Source organism: Bufo gargarizans, chromosome 7, assembly GCF_014858855.1.
Source record: "Bufo gargarizans isolate SCDJY-AF-19 chromosome 7, ASM1485885v1, whole genome shotgun sequence".
NCBI lineage: Eukaryota > Metazoa > Chordata > Amphibia > Anura > Bufonidae > Bufo > Bufo gargarizans.
In genome coordinates this window covers 176,344,507-176,370,536 of record NC_058086.1, presented here as the reverse complement: position 1 = coordinate 176,370,536, position 26,030 = coordinate 176,344,507, and the positions used below count along the sequence as shown (strand labels likewise).

The 26,030-nt window shown below is 43.6% G+C and overlaps 1 protein-coding gene across 1 annotated transcript in view; it reads left to right on the top strand.

Moving 5' to 3' along the window:
* The window catches only part of DPYD (dihydropyrimidine dehydrogenase), a 1,350,396-nt gene extending 1,325,917 nt beyond the window's left edge, over positions 1 to 24,479 (top strand). The window contains exons 22-23 of the mRNA XM_044302252.1: positions 20,866 to 21,006; positions 24,017 to 24,479. Coding sequence (XP_044158187.1) covers positions 20,866 to 21,006; positions 24,017 to 24,187 — 312 coding nt within the window. The 3' untranslated portion in view covers positions 24,188 to 24,479. The remainder of the gene's footprint in view (positions 1 to 20,865; positions 21,007 to 24,016) is intronic.
* Positions 24,480 to 26,030: the final 1,551 nt, after the last annotated feature.

The window sequence follows — 26,030 nt, the reverse complement described above, 5'->3', positions numbered from 1 at the left end:
GGGACCTGTAGACCACACATTCCAGTTATTACTTTAGTTGCCCTCCTCTGAACCCTCTCCAGCTCTGCTATGTCTGCCTTGTTCACAGGAGCCCAGAACTGTACACAGTACTCCATGTGTGGTCTGACTAGTGATTTGTAAAGTGGTAGGACTATGTTCTGATTACGGGCATCTATGCCCCTTTTAATGCAACTAGGGTTGAGTTTTTGGGCAAAATACTCAATTTTACAGCCCTTGCTGCATCTGTACGTGTGAAATTCAAGCGTTATATATTGCTGTCATATTCTGTTATTCAAAAAACCCATTTTGGGCAAAATACTTAATTTGCGGCCTTGTATGCATCTGTATGTGTGAGATACACGCTTTATGTAGTGCTGTACTATTCTGGTATTAAAAAAACGGCCATTGTACGCAAAATACTTAATTTGCGGCCTTGTCTGCATCTGTATGTGTGAGATACACGCTTTAGATACTACTGTGCTAGTCTGGTATTAAAAAACACCTATTTTGGGCAAAATACTTAATTTGCGGCTTTGTCTGCATCTGTATATGTGAGACACACTTTAGATACTGCTGTGCTATTCTGCTTTTAAAAAAACACCCATTCTGGGCAAGATCCTAAATTTGTAAATATGAGGAGAGCGTCAAATAACGGACATGGCCCTGGTCGTGGTGCTGCTGGTGGAGCTCCTGTTGCAGGGAGAGGATGTGGTCGATCTGTGCCAGCTACACACACAAGTGAAACACCTTCCTCAGGTGCGAGTAGGTGACAGAACCTTCAGAGGTATTTGGTCGGGCCTAATGCGAATCTACCAATGGTGAGGCCAGAACAAGTACAGGCGATAGTAAATTGGCTTGCTAACAGTGCCTCCAGTTCTTTTACATTGTCTCCCACCCAGTCTCCTGCTGAAAGATCAGAGTTAGCACCCGGAGCCGATGTCCATCAGTCTTTAAACTCACCCCCTTGCAAATCAGCCAAGCAGTCTGAGCCCCAAGTCATGCAGCAGTCTCTTCTGCTTTTTTTTTTACTCTGCTAGCAGGTTTTCCCAGGGCCATCCACCTAGCCCTGCCCCAGAAGTGGAAGAGATTGAGTGCACCGATGCCCAAACACTTATGTTTCAAGATGAGTACATGGGAGGACCACAGCAGCATGTCTCGGATGATGACAAAACACAGGTGCCAACTGCTGCAGCTTTCAAAAGTGTGCAGACCGACAAGGAGGGCAGGGGTGAAGACTGGGTGGAAGATAATGTGGAGGACGATGAGGATTTCGATCCCACATGGAATCAAGGTCATGTGATGACCGATGTACTTCGGAGGAAGAGGCGGTGGTCGCAGAGAGCCACCAGCACAGCAGAAGTGGGAGCTGGGTGCAAAAGCGGAGTGCCATCCCCTAGATAGTACGCCTGCTACTGCTTACCACAGCAAGGGACCGAGCACACCAAAGCCAGCTCCAAGGAGTTCCCTGGCGTGGCAGTTCTTCAGACAACGTGCTGACGACAAGACACGAGTGGTTTGCACGCTGTGCAATCAGAGCCTAAAGGGAGGCATAAACGTTCTCAACCTGAGCACAACCTGCATGACCAGGCATCTAAGTGCAAAGCATGAGCTGCAGTGGAGTAGACACCTCAAAAACCAAGAAAGGTCTCTGGCTCCACCTGCTTCCTCTTCTGCTGCAGTCTCGGCCTCTTCATCCACCTCTGGAGTGACAGTGCCATCTGCCACCCCGCAAACAGAGGTTCTGCCAGAAACACCACCATCTGGGTCACCAAGCATCTCCACAATGTCCCATGGAAGCGTTCAGCTCTCCATCTCCCAAACACTGGAGCGGAAGAGGAAGTACCCCCTACCCAGCCGCGATCTCTGGCCCTGAATGCCAGCATTTCAAAATTACTTTCCTTTGAAATGCTGTCATTCCATCTGGTGGAGACGGATAGTTTTAAAAGCCTTATGGTGGTGGCTGTCCTACAGTACGTCGTGCCCAGCCGCCACTACTTTTCAAGGTGTGCCATCCCTTCCCTGCACAACCAAGTGGGGGACAAATTCAGGTGTGCACTGCGCAAAGCCATCTGTGGCAAGGTTCACCTAACTACGGATACATGGACCAGTATGCACGGTCAGGGACGTTATATCTTCATAACAGCACACTAATTAATGCAGTGGCGGCTGGGCCTGAGGCGGATTGAAGTTTGGCGGATGTCCTTCCACCACCGAGGATTGCAGAGAGCTTCAGTTTCCCTACTGTTGCTTCCTCCTCCTACTCCTCTTCCCCATCCTCAACCGCCTCCTCATCTGGTCAGCGTAACACCTTCACCACCAACTTCAGCACAGCCATGGGTAAACGACAGCAGGCAGTTTTAAAACGTATCTGTTTGGGGGACAAACCCCACACCACGCAGGAGCTATGGACGGGCCTTGAACAACAGACCGATGAGTGGTTGGTGCCAGCGAGCCTCAAGCCTGGCCTGGTGGTGTGCGATAATGGGCGAAATCTCGTAGCAGCTCTGGGACTAGCCGGTTTGACGCACATCCCTTGCTTGGCACATGTGCTGAATTTGGTGGCGCAGAGGTTCCTTAAAAATTACCATGATATGTCAGAGCTGCTGCATAAAGTGCGGGCCGTCTGTGCATGCTTTCGGCGTTCTCACCCTGCTGCTGCTCGCCTGGCATTGCTGCAGCGTAACTTCGGCCTTCCCGCTCACCACCTCATATGTGACGTGCCTACAAGGTGGAACTCCATCTTGCACATGCTGGCCAGACTGTGCGAGCAGCAGCAGGCGATAGTGTAGTTTCAGCTGCAGCACACAGGGGTGAGTCGTTCTGCAGAACAGCACCACTTCACCACCAATGAATGGGCCTCCATGTGAGACCTGTGTTCCTTGTTGCGCTGTTTCAAGTACTCCATCAACATGGCCAGTGCCGATAACGCCATTCTCAGCGGTACGATCCCACTTCTATGCCTCCTTGAAAAAATTATGCTCGCGATGATGGAAGAGGATGTGGCACAGGAGGAGGAGGAAGAGGGATCATTTCATAGGGTTTCCGGCCAGTCATTCCCAAGTGGCTCCGAGGGTGGGTTCCTGCACCCACAAACACCAGGTACACTATTGTCCTGCCAGGGAACAGTTCTGGAGGATGACGAGGTGGAGGATGAGGAGGAGGATATGGAGGAGGAGGAACAACAATGTTCACAACAGGGTGGCACCCAAACCAGCTCATGGCCATCACTGGTGCGTGGCTGGGGGGATACAGAGGACACAGACGATACACCTCCCACAGAGGACAGCTTTTTGTTGCCTCTGGGCAGCCTGGCACACATGAGCGATTACATGCTGCTGTGTCTCTGCAACGACCGCCGAGTTGCCCACATTCTAACTTGTGCTGATTACTGGGTGGCCACACTGCTGGATACCTGTTACAAGGACAACGTACCGTCCTTAATACCGTCACTGGAGCATGATCGTAAGATGCGCAAGTACAAGCTTACGCTGGTAGACGCGCTGCTGGTGGCATTCCCACCTGACAGCGGGGGCACAGTGGAAGCACAAGCCGAAGGCAGAGGAGGAGGAAGAGGTCGCAAACACAGCTGGGGCACCACCAGCACCTCAGAATGTAGGATTAGCATGGCCAAAATGTGGAAAAGCTTTGTTAGCACGCCAAAACAACCAGCACCACCAGCTGATGTGGAATGTCTTAGCAGGAGGCAGCATTTCAGCAACATCTACACGTAGTGAATGACGGGTCTACTTCTGGGTCTCCAAAATGGGCACATTGCCTGAGCTTGCCCTTTATGCCTTGGAGGTGCTGGCCTGCCCTGCAGCCAGTGTATTGTCTGAACGCATGTTTAGCACGGCAGGGGGCGTTATCACAGACAGGCGCAGCTGCCTTTTCGCAGCCAATGTGGACAAGCTCACATTCATTAAAATGGACCAGACATGGATCCTACAGGACTTGTCTGTACCTTGTGCAGAATAGGCATGTATACCGGCATTAACCAGCCATTGTTATACTACAGCGCAAACGCTCATTGTTGTATTTTGGATATTTCACACTATTTTGGAGTTTACCCTAATTAAAAAAAATATAATAATTTAAACCAAAAACCAGTGTTTGCTACTTCGTCCTCCTACACCGCCTTTCCACCTACAACGCTACGTCCACCGCCTCCTCAAACTCCTACTCCATATGGACCTCCACCTCATAAATCAAGTTTTTTTATTATTTGCACATATTTTATTTTATGCAATTTCACTAATTTGCCTGTTACATTTTCTGGTGAAATTCACAAATTTTGGGGTGTGATATACTCCTGCTCTACCTAGTAGACAGGTTACATTTCACTAATTTGTCTGTTACATATTTAGGTGTAATTCACCAATTTTTAGGTGTGATATACTACTGCTATACCTAGTAGACAGATACAAAAAAAAAATCATTAATTTGTCTGTTACATATACGGGTGAAATTCAACAATTTTTGGGTGTGATATACCCATGCTCTAACTAGTAGACAAGCCACATTTTACTAATTTGTCTGTAACATATTCAGGTGTAATTCACCAATTTTTGGGTGTGATATACCACTGCTATACCTAGTAGACAGGTAAAAAAAAAATGTATTTGTCTGTTACATATTTGGGTGAAATTCACAAATTTTTGGGTGTGATATACCCCTGCTCTACCTAGAAGACAGGTAACATTACACTAATTTGGCTGTTACATATTCTTGTGAAATTCACCATTTTTTGGGTGTGATATACCTCGGCTATACCTAGTAGACAGGTAAAAACATTTCACTAATTTGTCTGTTACATTTTCGGGGGAAATTCACCAATTTTTGGTTGTGATATACCCCTGCTCTACATAGTAGATAGGTAACATTTCACTAATTTGTCTGCTACATATTTGGGTGTAATTCACCAATTTTTATGTGTGATATACCACTGCTATACCTAGTAGACAGGTAAAAAAAAATCATTAATTTGTTTGTTACATATTCGGGTGAAATTCACATATTTTGGGGTGTGATATACCCCTGCTCTACCTAGTAGACTGGTAACATTTTATTAATTTGTCTGTTACATATTCGGGTGTAATTCACCAATTTTGGGGTGTGATATACCACTGCTATACCTTGTAGAGAGGTAAAAAAATGTAATTAATTTGTCTGTTACATATTCAGGTGTAATTCACAATTTTTTGGGTGCGATATACTACTGCTATACCTAGTAGACAGGTAAAAAAAAATCATTAATTTGTCTGTTACATATTCGGGTGAAATTCACAAATTTTTGGGTGTGATATACCCCTGCTCTACCTAGTAGACAGGTAACATTTCACTAATTTGTCTGTTACATATTCATGTGAAATTCACAAATTTTTGGGTGTGATATACCCCGGCTGTACCTAGTAGACAGGTGAAAACATTTCACAAATTTGTCTGTTATATTTTCGGGTGAAATTTACAAATTTTTGGCTGTGATATACCACTGCTATACCTAGTAGACAGGTAAAAAAAAAAAATGTATTTGTCTGTTACATATTCGGGTGAAATTCACCAATTTTGGGGTGTGATATACGCCGGCTGTACCTAGTAGACAGGTAAAAACATTTCCCTAATTTGTCTGTTACATTTTCGGGTGAAATTCACAAATTTTTGTCTGTGATATACCACTGCTATACCTAGTAGACAGGAAAAAAAATCATTAATTTGTCTGTTACATATTCGGGTGAAATTCACAAATTTTTGGGTGTGATATACCCCTGCTCCACCTATTAGATAGGTAACATTTCACTAATTTGTCTGTTACATATTCAAGTGAAATTCACAAATTTTTGGGTGTGATATAATTTTAAAAAATCATCTGTTCAATTGGTGGGTGACATTAACCCATTTCTGCAGCCGGCTTGCCAACTCAGCTTCCCTTTCTCTGCCTACAGGGTGCACATTTGCTGCCTCCAGCTCATAAAGAGCCATCATATACCCCTATTTTCTTCATCCTATGGCTGGCCACCTTGGAGTACTTAATGGACCTCTAAGGAAGTGCCTAAGCAATAGATTCTAATCTATCATAATTCCTACTATGGTGTGCTGCTTACATTTGTCTACCCATGTACCAACTCCTACATAATCCCCAGATTTGACCATTCATTGCCTGACCTGATCTCTTGTACTGACACTGAGCTGCCTGACCTGACTTTTGACTGTTTTATCACTTTGACTCTGATTACAGATTTGCTTGATCTCTCTATGCTCTGCACAAGTGTCCCTTGAACCCTATGAGTCAGCTGTTAATTAGAGGAGAATAAGAACTAGAGATGAACAAATTTCTTGAAAGTCCCATTGTAACAAATCGACTGGCAGATTCGATTTGGGTACAAATACATTTGACCTGAATCAAAAGTGCTTGTATTACCATGAAAAGTTGTGTATGACACTCTGAGATTTCCTAAGACTATATCCAACCATTTTTAATCTCTTTAAAGGCAAGATAGTATAAGTTTTGTCAAAGTGAGATATATTGCTATGGTTATGGTAACAAACAGCGTGTTTTTATTGTACATTAAAAACAATGAAAAATTATCCCTTTTTGGTGGGAGATGCCTTCGTCTCAGTCTTCTGACCTGTAAAATGGTAGCTATCATTTTAATAGATTTTCCTGAACCAAATTGCAATAGATTCTTGCAATTAGCAAAAATTTTAATTTTTGGGAAATTCTAGACAAATTTTATAAATTTAGAACTGATTCTCTCATCCCTAGCAAGGATGATTTTCTCCATAACATACTGTCATATTAATCAAGTTGCTATGACAAATTGTAGATGGAGAGCTTCTATAATGCATGTTTGACAAAGTGAAAATAATCTATATTCGGAAATTGAATACCCGTGCCAATTTAAAAAAAAAATACAATTGTGGGGCTCTGCTCATATCTAGTTTTTCTTTCCAATTGAGGTATAAGTCAAGAAGATTTCTTACCTATATTTCTGATGGAAGGCTGTAGGCATACAATGGCATTCTTCGTTTACTTCTACTGTAAAAAACTAAAATAAAACGACTGCATTAATAAAACATTTTTAGTATATCCTAGTCTATTGCAGAATGCTCTTTTCTATACATTTTTTTTTTTTTTAAAAAGTTAAAAATCAAGCAAAATGATGCCCAGCAGTCTGGTGTATGCCAAAAGGAAACAAAGAATACATGGGGCTTGTAAGATCCTCACCTGCTTTGCACTCCAGGGGAACCAAGAGGGGTCCTCGTGGAGTTGCGGGACAGGTTATGCGTGTCTCTGATGCTCCAGCGCTGACCCCTTTGCGAGCCAGGGCGGAGATGCGTTCGCGTGGACATCGGAGGGGAGGACCGTCGGAGTCCCGGGGACAGAGTGGCCAGGCGAGTGACAAGACGCCGCGGCCAGGGTTGTCTCCGGTGTCTCCTGCGACTTCCGTTTCCGCATCTGGGTCCACGCGCTCGCATACTCGCGCTGAGTCAATCATGCGTCCAGGGCAGGTTCGCAAAGGGATACACGGTCGCGAGTACGCGCTTCTTATGCACTTCGTCGACCAGTGGCGCATATTATACTGACTCACAAGAGCAAAGTGGATTAGGGAGCCAGCCATGGGTTAATCAACTTGTGATTGCCTTAGGCCTTGTACTCAGGTGCAGGGCAATTTGTTCACCTATGGTAGTGGACACTTGGCACCCTGGGATTGGTCAGCAGGCATTTAAAAGGAGGTCTCTCAGGGTGATCAGTGCCCACTGTTATTTTCCCTCAACCAGGTATAGGTCACAACTCCTAGTGACTGAAGACTGCCAGGAACTTTGTCCTTACAGCGGACCCAAGATCTGGAGTGACTCGACTGCCAAGTGCACAGCATCATTCAGCACTGGTTGGGACTATTCCTGGAATCTCCTTGCCTGGTTTTTTGTTATTATTCCTTGTTACCAGCAAGTGTCCTGGACGTTTATGTTTCTGGTGAATAAACACCTTTTTGCTTTCATCACTGGTCTGTTTGTTGGTGCCTTGCATTACAGGGCTCCATTGATCATAAGTGCCACAAGTATTTTCACCACATGTTAAATGTATTGAAAAATAAAAGGGTGTGAACAGAATTAAACAGGCAATAATGCAGGATCTATACATCAAACTATGTTTATATATATTGTGACACAGTGAGGGGTTGTGTCTGGCAAGGCAGGTTTTTCCTCCCAGCATGTTCAGCTGGGCTGGTTTCCAGCCAGGTAAGGTCAAATACTGAACAGGAGTTTAAGTAGCGGTCTGGGTTTTGGCAGCACCTGGCTGTCCTTAAATAGGCAGCTGGGCTCAGCAGAGATGTCTGGAGGCAAATCTTAGGCTTTGTGCCATGCTGGAGGCCTGTGAGCCGCACGCTGGGGAAACAGGACCCCTAAAGCCTGCTGTGGACTACTGGAGGCAGAACTGCCAGCAAGGTAACTTGTGTTATATGAACTTTACATTGTGTGTGAATTAACACCAAGACTGCAAAGTTACGTGCTGTTTTGTGCAATTGCCTCAAGTGTGAATAAACACTGATGTTTTGAGTTAAGAACTTGTATTTTGCCTCTGTACTGCACCCGTTTACCCTATCTACCAGAGCGAAACCCCACTATATATATATATATATATATATATATATATAACCAATTTAAAGGAAATTTGACACCAGTGGCATCCCTATCAAACTGTTTGAATAGAAACATAATGGTGGTTCACCTGATTAAACTTTTGCTTTTGTTTTGCTGATCCGAGGCTCCGCTCCTGAATTTTACATTTTCTTAACATGCAAATTAGGCCTTTAATGCAATGAGGGCATCACCATGGATCTTGTTGCACCCAATCTTTGCTCCTTTCTGGGGCCACCCCCTCCCTGGCTTCTTTACCACTGCATGGTCTTGTCTATCAAAGCAACTAGGGAGAAGATGACCACAGAAAGGAGCAAGATTTGGGTGCAAAAAAAGCAAAATAGACACTTCATTGCACCAGAGGTCTAATTTGCATATTAAAAGTTTTAATCAGATGTACTACAGCTATGTGTCTGTGCAAACAGTTTGATGGTCGCTGGTGTCAGATTTGTTGTAAGAAATAAATACTTGAAACAGCCGGTACAAATATATCAATACTTTTAAAAAAAATGAGCCACAAAAACAGATAGGACATCATCAGAAGGTCACACGCATGATATTATACCAAACCATACCAGTGTAGAACAAACAGCCCATTGCATCTAAATCGATGCATCACAGTAGAGATGAGCAAATCGAGAGATGAGCAAATTGATTCTTTAGAATTAAAATTTGACCCAAATTCTTTATTAAATTCTGATTAGTTTTCTTCAGAAGAATTTTACAAGATAGAGAGAGATAGAGAAAGAGAGACTTTTACAGGCATTTAAAGGAATCTGTCACCTGGATAATCAATATTAAATCAAACGTATGTCCTTACAGCACTTTAGACCTTATTTCCATATGTTTTCTCACTTTATATCTTCATAAAAATCCACTTTTATTCTTATTCTAATGAGGGATTGCATTGCCCAGAGGGGCGCTATTTTCATTGAAAAGGTGCCCAGGAGTACCCCCCATCAAGTGCTCAGGTCCCCTACAGAGGCCACTATGTCCCAAGCATTTCCATTGCCATTATGCCCCCCCCACCTACGTCACTAGTAGTGGATAACCCTGCCCACCCTTTCCCTTCAGCTTCGCCAACAGGGCATCAGCCTCAATTGTTTTACTGGACATGCGCCGATGCCCTCAGTTAAACTATAAGATGGCAATGCTGGGGGCGCAGTGTATGAGTAGAGAGAGAGGCATGCTTGGGCTCTGTAGGGGGGCGGGCCTGTGCACTTGATTGACTGCGTTTCTGGGCACCTTTTGAATGAAAATAATGCCCCTCTAGGAAACTTAATTCCTTATTAGCATAAGGATACAAGTGGATTTTTATGAAGATATATAGCGAGCTTCAAGGAAAAAAAAACCTATGGAAAGAAGGTCTGAAGTGCTGTAAAGACATACTTTTGGTTTAATATTGATTATCCAGGTGACAGATTCCCTTTCAACTATTTTTGATTCAAATTGAATTTATTGGCTGATTCGGACAAATTGAACCTAAAACATTTGATAGCGAACGCTCGTTCACGAAACGACCGATGTTCGTCCATCACTAGTAATAAATTGTGTTGAGCGCAAATATTCGAATAGCTAATTTTTTTATTGAATATCAGCACTTTGCTAATTCACTAATATTTCGTTTGGCTATTTCAAATATTCTTTTTTTATTTTTTTATTGTTATATTTTTTTCTTTCCCACTTTCCAAAAGTAGTTCTTACCTGTCCTGAGGATTCCTGGCTTCCTGGCTTCTCCAGTCTCCAGTCAGTGCCCGTTGCCACTTCTGCTGACTTCCATGCTCATGGAGCGTCCCCATCACCATGGGAACGCCTCCATACTAGAATGTACTGTCGGATGTGAGAATTAAGTTGAAATCGTAATTAGATTAATATAACTTGAATTAATCGAATTGCGATTTCAACTTAGCACTGCTATATTCCATATTCGTTAACTTAGTTAATTCTAGCAAGATGACCCATTAGAAACACAGCTCTAAGTTGAAATCGCAATTTGATTAATTCAAGTTATATTAATCGAATTGCGAATTTAACTTAGAGCTGGTTTACTATGGTTGGCTTGGTAGAATTAGCGAAGATGACGCTTGACGAATATGACGAGTGTATTCGTCATATTCCTCAAAACGAAGATAACGAAGTATTCTTCATCTTCGTTTTAGCTCCATATTCGTCACCTTCACTAATTCTAGCAATCAAATAGGAAAGTTGACTCTAGAGACAGCTGTGTTTAATTCGCTATGTGATAATATTACTTTGCTTTTTTTTAAATAAATAAAATAATTATAATTAGGGATGAGCGAACTCGAACTGTATAGTTCGGGTTCGTACCGAATTTTGGGGTGTCCGTGACACGGACCCGAACCCGGACATTTTCGTAAAAGTCCGGGTTCGGGTTCGGTGTTCGTCGCTTTCTTGGCGCTTTTGTGACGCTTTCTTGGTGCTTTCTGAAAGGCTGCAAAGCAGCCAATCAACAAGCGTCATACTACTTGCCCCAAGAGGCCGTCACAGCCATGCCTACTATTGGCATGGCTGTGATTGGCCAGAGCACCATGTGACCCAGCCTCTATTTAAGATTAGGCAGATAAACTCCTCCAAAGGACTTGATTAATCGATCGATCTGCAGCTGTGCATCATTGAGCTGCTGAAATTCAATTGCTCACTGTTTTTAGGGTGCCCAGACCGTTTGTCAGTCACTTTTTTCTGAGGTGATCGGCGGCCATTTTGTGTCTTGTGGTGCGCCAGCACAAGCTGCGACCAAGTGCATTTAACCCTCAATGGTGTGGTTGTTTTTTGGCTAAAGCCTACATCAGGGTGAAGCTGTCACACCAAGTGCATTTAACCAGCAATAGTCTGTTTATTTTTGGCCATATACTACATCAGGGGCAAGCTGCGCCCGTCACCAAGTGCATTTAACCCTCAGTAGTGTGGTTAGTCAAGCTGTCACACCAAGTGCATTTAACCAGCAATAGTCTGTTCATTTTTTGGCCATATACTACATCAGGGGCAAGCTGCGCCTGTCACCAAGTGCATTTAACCCTCAATGGTGTGGTTGTTTTTTGGCTAAAGCCTACATGAGGGTGAAGCTGTCACACCAAGTGCATTTAACCAGCAATAGTCTGTTCATTTTTTGGCCATATACTACATCAGGGGCAAGCTGCGCCTGTCACCAAGTGCATTTAACCCTCAGTAGTGTGGTTGGTCAAGCTGTCACACCAAGTGCATTTAACCAGTAATAGTGTGGTCACTAAATCCATACCGGTCACCCAGCGCCTAAATACTAGGCCTCAAATTTATATCCCGCTAAATCTGTCGTTACCGCTGTACTGTTCTGGCTGGGAAAGTTATTTAGTGTCCGTCAAAGCACATTTTTTGTTCTGGGTTGAAATACAATTCCCAATTTAGCAATTTCATAATTTAGTGGTTTCTGCTGTATCAGAGCTATTTGAAATCTATCCCTAAAAGGGTATAAAATATTTAAGGTGCATATAGGGTCATTCAGAATAACTTCACACACACGCTACTGTGCATTTCCAAGTTTAATTCTGTCAGTAAATCCATACCGGTCACCCAGCGCCTAAATACTAGGCCTCAAATTCATATCCCGCTAAATCTGTCGTTACCGCTGTACTGTTCTGGCTGGGCAAGTTATTTAGTGTCCGTCAAAGCACATTTTTTGTTCTGGGTTGAAATACAATTCCCAATTTAGCAATTTCATAATTTAGTGGTTTCTTCTATATCAGAGCTATTTGAAATCTATCCCTAAAAGGGTATATAATATTCAAGGTGCACATAGGGTCATTCAGAATAACTTCACACACACGCTACTGTGCATTTCCAAGTCTAATTCTGTCACTAAATCCATACCGGTCACCCAGCGCCTAAATACTAGGCCTCAAATGTATATCCCGCTAAATCTGTCGTTACCGCTGTACTGTTCTGGCTGGGCAAGTTATTTAGTGTCCGTCAAAGCACATTTTTTGTTCTGGGTTGAAATACAATTCCCAATTTAGCAATTTCATAATTTAGGGGTTTCTGCTATATCAGAGCTATTTGAAATCTATCCCTAAAAGGGTATATAATATTCAAGGTGCACATAGGGTCATTCAGAATAACTTCACACACACGCTACTGTGCATTTCAAAGTCTAATTCTGTCAGTAAATCTATACCGGTCACCCAGCGCCTAAATACTAGGCCTCAAATTTATATTCAGCTGAATATAAATACAATACATTGGGCCAAATAATATTTTTGTTGTTGTGGTGAACGATAACAATGAGGAAAACATCTATTAAGGGACGCGGACGTGGACATGGTCGTGGTGGTGTTAGTGGACCCTCTGGTGCTGGGAGAGGACGTGGCCGTTCTGCCACATCCACACGTCCTAGTGTACCAACTACTTCAGGTCCCAGTAGCCGCCAGAATTTACAGCGATATATGGTGGGGCCCAATGCCGTTCTAAGGATGGTAAGGCCTGAGCAGGTACAGGCATTAGTCAATTGGGTGGCCGACAGTGGATCCAGCACGTTCACATTATCTCCCACCCAGTCTTCTGCAGAAAGCGCACAGATGGCGCCTGAAAACCAACCCCATCAGTCTGTCACATCACCCCCATGCATATCAGGGAAACTGTCTGAGCCTCAAGTTATGCAGCAGTCTCTTATGCTGTTTGAAGACTCTGCTGGCAGGGTTTCCCAAGGGCATCCACCTAGCCCTTCCCCAGCGGTGGAAGACATAGACTGCACTGACGCACAACCACTTATGTTTCCTGATGAGGAGGACATGGGAATACCACCTCAGCATGTCTCTGATGATGACGAAACACAGGTGCCAACTGCTGCGTCTTTCTGCAGTGTGCAGACTGAACAGGAGGTCAGGGATCAAGACTGGGTGGAAGACGATGCAGGGGACGATGAGGTCCTAGACCCCACATGGAATGAAGGTCGTGCCACTGACTTTCACAGTTCGGAGGAAGAGGCAGTGGTGAGACCGAGCCAACAGCGTAGCAAAAGAGGGAGCAGTGGGCAAAAGCAGAACACCCGCCGCCAAGAGACTCCGCCTGCTACTGACCGCCGCCATCTGGGACCGAGCACCCCAAAGGCAGCTTCAAGGAGTTCCCTGGCATGGCACTTCTTCAAACAATGTGCTGACGACAAGACCCGAGTGGTTTGCACGCTGTGCCATCAGAGCCTGAAGCGAGGCATTAACGTTCTGAACCTGAGCACAACCTGCATGACCAGGCACCTGCATGCAAAGCATGAACTGCAGTGGAGTAAACACCTTAAAACCAAGGAAGTCACTCAGGCTCCCCCTGCTACCTCTTCTGCTGCTGCCGCCTCGGCCTCTTCTGCTGCTGCCGCCTCGGCCTCTTCCTCCGCCTCTGGAGGAACGTTGGCACCTGCCGCCCAGCAAACAGGGGATGTACCACCAACACCACCACCACCTCCGTCACCAAGCGTCTCAACCATGTCACACGGCAGCGTTCAGCTCTCCATCTCACAAACATTTGAGAGAAAGTGTAAATTCCCACCTAGCCACCCTCGATCCCTGGCTCTGAATGCCAGCATTTCTAAACTACTGGCCTATGAAATGCTGTCATTTAGGCTGGTGGACACAGACAGCTTCAAACAGCTCATGTCGCTTGCTGTCACACAGTATGTTGTTCCCAGCCGCCACTACTTCTCCAAGAGAGCCGTGCCTTCCCTGCACAACCAAGTATCCGATAAAATCAAGTGTGCACTGTGCAACGCCATCTGTAGCAAGGTCCACCTAACCACAGATACGTGGACCAGTAAGCACGGCCAGGGACGCTATATCTCCCTAACTGCACACTGGGTAAATGTAGTGGCAGCTGGGCCCCAGGCGGAGAGCTGTTTGGCGCACGTCCTTCCGCCGCCAAGGATTGCAGGGCAACATTCTTTGCCTCCTGTTGCCACCTCGTCCTTCTCGGCTTCCTCCTCCTCTTCTTCCACCTGCTCATCCAGTCAGCCACACACCTTCACCACCAACTTCAGCACAGCCCGGGGTAAACGTCAGCAGGCCATTCTGAAACTCATATGTTTGGGGGACAGGCCCCACACCGCACAGGAGTTGTGGCGGGGTATAGAACAACAGACCGACGAGTGGTTGCTGCCGGTGAGCCTCAAGCCCGGCCTGGTGGTGTGCGATAATGGGCGAAATCTCGTTGCAGCTCTGGGACTAGCCAGTTTGACGCACATCCCTTGCCTGGCGCATGTGCTGAATTTGGTGGTGCAGAAGTTCATTCACAACTACCCCGACATGTCAGAGCTGCTGCATAAAGTGCGGGCCGTCTGTTCGCGCTTCCGGCGTTCACATCCTGCCGCTGCTCGCCTGTCTGCGCTACAGCATAACTTCGGCCTTCCCGCTCACCGCCTCATATGCGACGTGCCCACCAGGTGGAACTCCACCTTGCACATGCTGGACAGACTGTGCGAGCAGCAGCAGGCCATAGTGGAGTTTCAGCTGCAGCACGTACGTGTCAGTCGCACTGCGGAACAGCACCACTTCACCACCAATGACTGGGCCTCCATGCGAGACCTGTGTGCCCTGTTGCGCTGTTTCGAGTACTCCACCAACATGGCCAGTGGCGATGACGCCGTTATCAGCGTTACAATACCACTTCTATGTCTCCTTGAGAAAACACTTAGGGCGATGATGGAAGAGGAGGTGGCCCAGGAGGAGGAGGAGGAGGAGGAAGAGGGGTCATTTTTAGCACTTTCAGGCCAGTCTCTTCGAAGTGACTCAGAGGGAGGTTTTTTGCAACAGCAGAGGCCAGGTACAAATGTCGCCAGCCAGGGCCCACTACTGGAGGACGAGGAGGACGAGGATGAGGAGGAGGTGGAGGAGGATGAGGATGAAGCATGGTCACAGCGGGGTGGCACCCAACACAGCTCGGGCCCATCACTGGTGCGTGGCTGGGGGGAAAGGCAGGACGATGACGATACGCCTCTTACAGACGACAGCTTGTCCTTACCCCTGGGCAGCCTGGCACACATGAGCAACTACATGCTGCAGTGCCTGCGCAACGACAGCAGAGTTGCCCACATTTTAACGTGTGCGGACTACTGGGTTGCCACCCTGCTGGATCCACGCTACAAAGACAATGTGCCCACCTTACTTCCTGCACTGGAGCGTGATAGGAAGATGCGCGAGTACAAGCGCACGTTGGTAGACGCACTACTGAGAGCATTCCCAAATGTCACAGGGGAACAAGTGGAAGCCCAAGGCCAAGGCAGAGGAGGAGCGAGAGGTCGCCAAGGCAGCTGTGTCACGGCCAGCTCCTCTGAGGGCAGGGTTAGCATCGCAGAGATGTGGAAAACTTTTGTCAACACGCCACAGCTAACTGCACCACCACCTGATACGCAACGTGTTAGCAGGAGGCAACATTTCACTAACATGGTGGAACAGTACTTGTGCACACCCCTCCACGTACTGACTGATGGTTCGGCCCCATTCAACTTCTGGGTCTCTAAATTGTCCACGTGGCCAGAGCTGGCCTTTTATGCCTTAGAGGTGCTGGCCTGCCCGGCGGCCAGCGTTTTGTCTGAACGTGTATTCAGCACGGCAGGAGGCATCATTACAGACAAACGCAGCCGCCTGTCTACAGCCAATGTGGACAAGCTGACGTTCATAAAAATGAACCAGGCATGGATCCCACAGGACTTGTCCGTCCCTTGTCCAGATTAGACATTAACTACCTCCCCTTAAACATATATTATTGTACTCTAGGGCACTTCCTCATTCAATCCTATTTTTATTTTCATTTTACCATTATATTGCGAGGCTACCCAAAGTTGAATGAACTTCTCCTCTGTCTGGGTGCCGGGGCCTAAATATATGCCAATGGACTGTTCCAATGTTGGGTGACGTGAAGCCTGATTCTCTGCTATGACATGCAGACTAATTCTCTGCTGACATGAAGCCAGATTGTCTGTTACGGGACCTCTCTCCTCTGCCTGGGTGCTGGGCCTAAATATATGCCAATGGACTGTTGCACTGGTGGCTGACGTGAAGCCTGATTCTCTGCTATGACATGAAGACTGATTCTCTGCTGACATGAAGCCAGATTGTCTGTTACGGGACCTCTCTCCTCTGCCTGGGTGCTGGGCCTAAATTTATGACAATGGACTGTTGCAGTGGTGGCTGACGTGAAGCCTGATTCTCTGCTATGACATTGAAGACTGATTCTCTGCTGACATGAAGCCAGATTATCTGTTTCGGGACCTCTCTCCTCTGCCTGGGTGCTGGGCCTAAATTTATGAAAATGGACTCTTACAGTGGTGGGTGACGTGAAGCCTGATTCTCTGCTATGGGACCTCTCTCCTCTGCCTGGGTGCTTGGCCTAAATTTATGACAATGGACTGTTGCAGTGGTGGCTGACGTGAAGCCTGATTCTCTGCTATGATATGAAGACTGATTCTCTGCTGACATGAAGACAGATTCTCTGTTACGGGACCTCTCTCCTCTGCCTGTGTGCCGGGGCCTAAATATCTGAGAATGGACTGTTCCAGTGGTGGGTGACGTGAAGCCAGATTCTCTGCTATGGGACCTCTCTCCAATTGATTTTGGTTAATTTATATTTATTTAATTTTTATTTTAATTCATTTCTCTATCCACATTTGTTTGCAGGGGATTTACCTACACGTTGCTGCCTTTTGCAGCCCTCTAGCCCTTTCCTGGGCTGTTTTACAGCCTTTTTAGTACCGAAAAGTTCGGGTCCCCATTGACTTTAATGGGGTTCGGGTTCGGGACGAAGTTCGGATCGGGTTCGGATCCCGAACCCGAACATTTCCGGGAAGTTAGGCCGAACTTCTCGAACCCGAACATTCAGGTGTTCGCTCAACTCTAATTATAATACTTGATAATAATTATAATTATTCTATTTATTAAAAAAACAAGCAAAGTAATATAATCGCATAGCGAATTAAACTTAGCTGTCTCTATTGTCAACTTTCCTATTTGATTGTTAGAAATAGCGAAGTTGACGAATATGGAGCTAAAACGAAGATGGAGAATACTTTGTTATCTTCGTTATGAGGAATATGACGAATACATTCGTCATATTCATCATTTTGGCTAATTCTAGATATCAAACCAATAGGAAAGTTGCCTTAAGTTAAAATCGCAATACGCGATTATTTAAATCGCATATTAATTGCGATAACTAGAATAATGACGAATATTCGTTTTCGACGAATATGAGACGAATATTCAAGTGAATATTTGCGAATTTCGTCGAAATCAAATATGGCACCTCCCGCTCATTACTAGTAATAAACTACATAAGTGCAAAAACAAAAGATTATTACAGAAGCATCACAAAAAAGTATGAATACTAACCCATGTCAGAGAGGTCAAGGGCGTCCACCCAAACACTTGTTTTGGTGGAAATTACTTTGTTTGGTGCTCCCGAAAATAAAACAAAAAAATTACAAATATACGCCTGTTCAGGAAATAAAAGGAATAAAAGTTAGCAGCTGAATTGGGCTTTGTTTATTCTTTTTCTTGCTTCTCATGTAAACTCTTTGAGTCAGAAGCCATTTTGTCTCTATGGACTTCAAACTTTAAAGCAGAGGTGTCAATTGAAATGACAGAGGCCAAGAAGCCAGAACCAGTTGAAGTATTTTGTTTTTTGTTAAAGGTGCAATTAAATTGGCAAACAATTAGTCTGGTAGTTGGGCATAAAGGAACTCTGCTCTTTTGTAAAGTCTTTTAATGGTGATGCCGTTTTGTAAGATGATCAAAACTTCCATGAATGCAATTTAGTGGACGAAAGCTTTCATCTCCATCTAAAAATAGTGAAGTAAACAAATATCTACTGATTAGTATGGCCGGGGAACATTATTTATTGGATCATTAGTTAGATAGCTGCCACTTACATTAGATGTTGACTCTTTTATGGGTGAGCAGTTCTCAACATCAGCAGCTGCAAGCTTGATCTCAACACAAGTGATGGAAGTAGGCAAGCCATAACTGCCATACACCTAGTGATTGATAAACATTATAAAAAATAAATAAAATAAACTTTCATTATACTACAATGTTTCATTGAATGATGATTCAGAGCTTACCTGTAAACTCCTGAAATAGAATTTGGGATACCATGTTTAGACAAAAGGCTTCCGAGCTACCACTGAAATAAGGTAAGTAAATATTAATGACATACATAAAATCATTGATACAATCTAGGTTGATATTATGGTTAGCGTTGAGAGACTGAAGCATCCGAAATGGAATTCGATCTGAAGTTTAGGAAAAATTAGATTTGCAACAAATCTGAATTTCCTCGCATTTTGCGGTAACAAGTATTTTTTTCCTAAAATGGCATTTGCATGTGTTACAAAGGGAAAGTAAGAAGCCTGGGAATGTGAGATCATACATATTGCCATGCAGACAGCTAATCAACAGCTAGCCAGCCCTTATGATATCACAGCCTTTTAAAAGTCTCAACCCGCATACTGTTGCTTAAAGCAGTGTTGCTAAAAGCATTTAATTCTGAAATATTGGATAGATGGACAGCAGGGACAGTGTAGCGAGATTGAAGGGAGAGTTTTTACACACTGTAGGGAGAGAATAGGGAGACTGCAGGGACAGTGCAGGGACTGTAATTTGAAGCTGAAGGGATCCATAGGAGACAGCGCAGTTTGCATCAATCACTGTCCAGGGCACAGAGCTATCTAACTGAACAGTGTCCTCCTTGTTTAATAGATAACCAATCCTATGACTCCATGATTTTCAAATTTAAGCAAATAAGCTGTCTAACTTTACTGTTATTGGGGTGTCCACCTTGTTTGATAGATAAGCAATTCTATCATGCTTTGATTCTCAAATTGGGGTATATAAGCTTTCTATATATATTTATCCTAATTAAAGGGGTTATCCAATCCTATAAAAATCCTCCCAATATGCCGGCCCCCCCACACTGAATATACTGAATATACTTACCTGGGTCCCTGCTCCCTGTGCCTCTCCTGGTCCCCGCACCACCGCTGCTGCTTCTCCCGGTGCTAGGATGAAAACATCAGATGTCGGGGGGAGCAGCCAATGGCAGGCGGGAATGGGGACGAGCCTCCCTAGCCCCGTCCCTGCCTGCCATTGACTTCTCCCCCAGACACCGGATGTTTTCATCCATGCACGGGGAGAAGCAGCAGCGGCGGTGCGAGGACCAGGAGCGGCAAAGGAAGCAGGGACACAGGACCCTGCACCACTGGATGTAAAAAGTGTAGGGACCAGAAGATGAAGACAGCAGAGGCAGCATGGAGGATCAGAGCGACGGGAGCAGATAAATATTAATCTTCTATTTCAGGGAGCAAGTTGTGGGCACTTGATAAAAAATTATTATTACTGGTAGACCCATTTAGCAAGTTTAAGCAAAGCTCTACTTTGGGGAACTTTTGCTGACCACAGAAAATTAAAGCCTTTGGTTCAATAGAAAAATGGATCATGATGGCATAAGGAGTGGGGGAAATCTATCATGTGAATAGTAAGGATGGGTCATGTATCTTTATGGTTGTCAATATTTTGTAAAAAATAAAATAAAAATGGTGCACATTTACCATTGTTAGTGCTACTATATTTTGCCTTAATCTGCAGCAAAATGTGGCGCAATGTTTAGAGGAATTTTATGCAGCTAGGTGTAGAAAGTTTGGTGTAACAGAAATGGGGTGCGGATTCACAGAAAAGGGCAAATGGCTTGGTGCTACAATTCAGACATAACATTTGGATACAAACTAATAGTTGGTATAGAGTTAGACAAAAGTGTCTAGTGTTGCACCAAATTTATCATCCAGCCTGAGCAACAATAATAAATCTGGTGCAGGTCTAGAAAACCTTTCTACGTCTATGCCATCTATAGGAATAGTAAATCTGCCTTTTTGAAATGACTATGAATAGAGTTTCTATTTTAGGTAGATCTATGCAGGGTTAGCAGTAAGACTTCAGGACCAAGGACAGTGCTCTGGGATGTACTGTTTATTACAGCCTCAGTATAGTACACTGGCTAATACTGCAGAATTTGGGATTTCTCCTTTGTTTGCAATTATGGAATTTAAGCAATTACATTATTAGAGATCCTTAAACTTAACTTACTTAAAATGAGCCACACTTGAGCATGTTTCCATTTAATGTGATTTTGTGTGTAGCTTAATTGTACTACAGAAAAAAATAAAAGTAAATCTCAGTCTAATATATACCCTGTCTTCCTCTCCAGGATGTAATTGGCAGAGCATTGCAGTATATTGGATCATATGGTAAATTAAACATCAGTGAACACGTTGTAGCTCTGATTGATGAAGAGATGTGCATTAACTGTGGCAAGTGCTACATGACCTGCAATGACTCTGGTTATCAGGTAAAGCTGGCTTTCTTTTATACAACTGTTAACAAGATATTTAAGAATAGATTTAGAATGTATAACATAATTTTACAGAAATAAAGCAAACACTGACTGATAATTACTTAAAGGGGTAATGCCATGATGTAAAAAATGAAAATCAGACATCGTATAGTACATTACAGTCTCTTTCTAACAAACCTAAAACCAGCCCTGCACCTCCTATGGGTCAAGAGATCTCTACATTAATTGCTCCAATTGTTTTGAAAGATTATCTTCAGCCTGGCAGCTGATAGGGAGTGTCCTTGCTCCCTGTAAGGGCTCCTTCACACGAATGGATGCCGCTGCATGAAAGAGAGCCAAGCCCCTCTCCGGACAGCAGAGACACGGAGCATTAACCTGATTGATAATGCGACCAGTTCAGTGAGACGGTCAAAAAATATGGAAAAGATCAGCAGGTAGCGCTATACAGATATGTTTTATTGAATAGCTCACTGGCTATACAAAATTTTTAATTACATGCAATTACAAAAGTATTCAGATCCAGGTGCTGACTTCAACAATGTAGAATATGTTTTGTGGCACAACTCCTTTATGGACACATTGTAGCATTTGTATTCTGGCCACAGCACCCAAAGTACCTGGAGTTCTCCTTTTCATCTTTTCAGCGGCATATATCACCCAGTTCGCAGGCTCATCTTCTGCCATCAAAGATGGACACACAACTTCTCAGATTACCTGATGCATACTGTGCTTTTGGGAGTCTGAGATATTCCCTGCTGCCCTTTGGTTGGTCAGCACTTCTCACGTGAACAGTGCTGGCTAATCCAAAAAATGTGTGGTCATCTTGGATGTCAGGAAGCCAAGAAGTGGCTGATTTGCAGAGTTAAGAGTTCTCTTTATTCCCAGTTTATAGTAATTGAATAAATTACAGGGCACTCAAGAAACCGTGACCATGTGGTTAGAACAAATGAATGCTTTAATTGCTTGAACAGATAAAATTGCTATAAAATTGCTAAAAAATCCACTAGATATTCGATACTATACAAAGTCAGAACACTGCTACCGCATTTATCGATTTTCTAATCGATTTTTTTAATCTTTCACTGTATAATTTATATATGTAATGTACATGGTTGTTGCATTTTAGCAATTTTATAGCAATTTTATCTGTTCAAGCAATTAAAGCATTTATTTGTTCTAACCACATGGTCACGGTTTCTTGATTGCCCTGTAATTTATTCAATTACTATTTATTCATTTTATTGAGCGAGTGGTCTCAATCTTACAGGTGCACCTGGTGGTGTCCATTTCTCCTAGTGCGACATCTTACTGTATTTGTTCATTCCCAGTTTATGTTTTTTTTTTTTTTTTTTGGGGGGTGGTGGATTGATTTTTACAAAACATTGGGTCAATTTTGCAAAAACACAACATATAGGAGATCATGAAACCAAATGATACATACTTCAACATTAATGTGATCCTGGCTCAGCATGTGAGAAGGACTAGGAGAATCTATGGGGTTTTTCCAACATGAGCATTGATGACTAGGATTAGTACAGAGTATATAATTACAAAAAAGCCTCATTCAAGTGATTAATGATATGTTCCAGTTCCTCCACGTCAGTAGTGGTGCTGTGTAAGAAGCAGGGTCCTAGAGCATGCTGCTTGTCACCTTTTAATCTTATTTTTTTACCTTTGCTCTGTGCACTTGTCAAAAATTGGAATATTCCTGGTCAACAGAATTGAAAAGGGAACCTGTCAGTCCTTTCATGCTGCCCTCTTTGAGGACAGCACAAAGTAGTGGAAGGCATGTTAAAAGGGTTGTGCAAACAGTAAGGTTGATAACCTATCCTTAGACTAGGTCATCAATATTTGATTGGTGGGAGCGGACTCCTGTCACCCCCGCCTATCAGCTGTTTGAAGAGAAGGCAGTGATTGTACAAGCACTCCTCTTCAAAATTACACTGTGCATTGTCTCAGAGGTCTTGGCAGCGCGGAGTAATTAATGGGATTAGCACTTTTAATTTCACTGCGCCCAAAGCAAGAAGACGCGTAGTGTAATCTTGAAGAGGAAGCGCTGCTTGTACGACGTTGCCTCCTCTTCAAGCAGGTGATCGGCGGCGATGTTGGGAGTTGGACCCCCACTGATCAGATGTTGATATATTTTCCTGAGGATAGATCATCAATAGTTACTGGCATTCTTTAATGTTAGGCTACTTTCACATCTGCGTCTTTGCTGGATCCTTCAAGGAAAAAACGCTTCCGTTAGGATAAATCAACAGGCTGCATCTTTTATGAATGGAACCGGTTGTATTATCTCTAAAATGGCCATGACGTATCCAGCACAAAAGCCATTATAAATCAGTGGGCGCCGGATCCATTTTCTTTTGTGCCCCAGAAAACTGACCCGGCCGGCACCATTGACTTACATTGTGTTTCATGCCCAATCTATCTTGCTCCGCATTCCATGATGTACTCAAAAACGTTGCTTGCAGCATTTTTTCTGTCTGGCATGGGAGTGCAACCAAATGGAACAGAATGCCTTCTGGTGCACTCAGTTTCCTTCAGTTCACTATCGACCCAATTGATAACGAATGGGGACATAATTGAAGCCCACCCGCCGCTGCTTCACAGTTTTCTCCCTATCATTGTGAAAATCACGAATACACTAGATTACTGCACAAAAAAGTACAATAAAGGAAGAAACATTCACATAGCTGTTTGTTTTATTCCTTTATAGTCATGCATTTCTTCTCCTTATGACACTTTTTATCCATTACGTAGCTATGGGCTTCTTATCGTTATTTTTAACTACAATTTATATACCGTAGTTATGTCCCCGCTAATTTCATTTTTATCGGAAATGTTGTTTTTTTTGTTTCTGCAGCTAAATTGTTTCCATGACGACAGTGTAAGCTTCTACCTAAGTCTCAAACAGGCTTTTTTTAATGAAAATTTGGACACAAATTGGGACACCGGTGACCTTTGTTACACTGACACTGAAACCATGTATTTCTTCTTCCAGGCTATCGAGTTTGATCCCAAGACCCACTTGCCCACTGTCAATGACAGCTGTACCGGCTGCACTCTGTGCTACAGCGTGTGCCCTATTATTGACTGCATCAAAATGGTTACCAGGACAACGCCTTACGAACCAAAAAGAGGTCTTCCGTTAACCGTGAATCCAGTGCGTTAAGGTCACCAGTTCAGCAAATGATGTGCTGAACTTCACTTCTACCATGGCTGGATTAGTGCTTCATTATCATACATCATTTGAAAACCAATCATCAGATGAAAGTGATAAAACTGAGATATGGCGATTTTTTAATTACAGTGCTATGAAATACGACGTTGAATGAACCGGAGGACCTTTTTTTTTTTTTTTTTTTGGATGATTTTGTACCTGTATTCTATGCATGTGTATCAGTGATTGTAGCGAAGGTAAAATGGTTAATTTGTAACAGAATGGTAAATAAATCCATCCTATAATACAATACGAGTGCCTTCCTCTCTTCATGTTTCCTTTGTAGCTGAAAATTGTCAGACATAATTAGTCATTTGCAAAAAAAAAAAACAAAGAATTAAGGGAAGAATTACTGTTTGTATACAGACAGTAGATTTACAACGAGGATTTAACACAGGATTAAGTACTTTGTGCAGTGCGTCCACTGATAAAACATAATGTATTTCTTAATCCCTGGTACATTAGGGCTTATAATGGGCACCGTTCAGCACAGCATTATTAACCATTTTAAATGAACCTGCTCCTGTGTACTAATGCGCCTATATGTTTTCATTAGAGTTCTTCCCTATTCGTTTTCATTTGTCCCGAAAAACATTTTAAACATTTAGCACCACTTATATTTTGTTTGGTTCGTAGCGCCTCGACGTAATCTTCTTGATCTAGCTACTGTCTCCACTTCATGCTTCAGATTGTTTCATAGGAATTATCTCTTAAAGGGGCTGTACAAGAAACGACAGTTTTAGTTTTTTTCCCCCCGAACTTGCCCAGAAGTTGTTTCTATTATGGCAACTCAACCCCATTTTCTTAAATAGGTCTAAGCTGTAGACCCAGCTCAAGAACAAGAGTAATGGTTTCTAGGGAAAAAAAAACAGACCCTATATTGAAATTTCATACAACTATTAATATTAACTATTTCATGTAAGAGTCTTTTTAGATAATGATATTCAGCGGCTCACCTCTCTTGATCTATGGATAAACAAAGGGCTAACCCACTACCAGAGAACCATATTTGTATATAGAAAGATAATTGAACTGGATACTATATAATAATATATCCATATCCATGGATATATTATTATATAGTGTCTAGTCCAATTAACCCAGGTGGAGGTGTGCCTATTATCTTTCTATATACAAGAGTCTTTTTACCGTAAGACAATTTCAGTCTGGACTAGTGTCAGTCGGTAATATAATAAGTTGAATGGCGCTTCATTAAATGGGTTGTCCAGTCTTTACTAAGTGATGGCCTAGCCTCACTGCCAACACACCGCATACTGCCAATCAGCTGTCTGGGTGTAGATCCGTCTCAGGAAAGTCGGTGCCAGAATTACAACTTTGTAGTGGAGAGAGTTCGTTACTACAGAGCTGCTCCACTGACTCCAATTAATGACTGACATCCATTACAAATAGCATAGACTGGCGAGTAGAGATGGCCTTGCGGTTCGCCCGGCGGTTGTTTCATTGCGAACTTTGCTCGATCGCGATTCACCGAGCATGCGAACATATGGCGATGTTCGCATGTGCGATATTCTATTGCATTGTGCAGAACTTTGACCCATGAAACATCCATCAGGTGGGACAGGACAGCCAATTGAGACATTTCAGCACATGGACACACCCCCATCCTATAACAGAACCCGATCTGGCAGCCATTTCACATCCTAAGTTTTTCCAGTGTAGGAAGAGGTTGCTTTATGGAGCAAGGACAGACTGTTAGGGACACCAAACGCTAGCTAATAGGGCCACAAAAGTCCATTTAAGGACTGGTATATGTGTACTATCGATAGGTGTGATA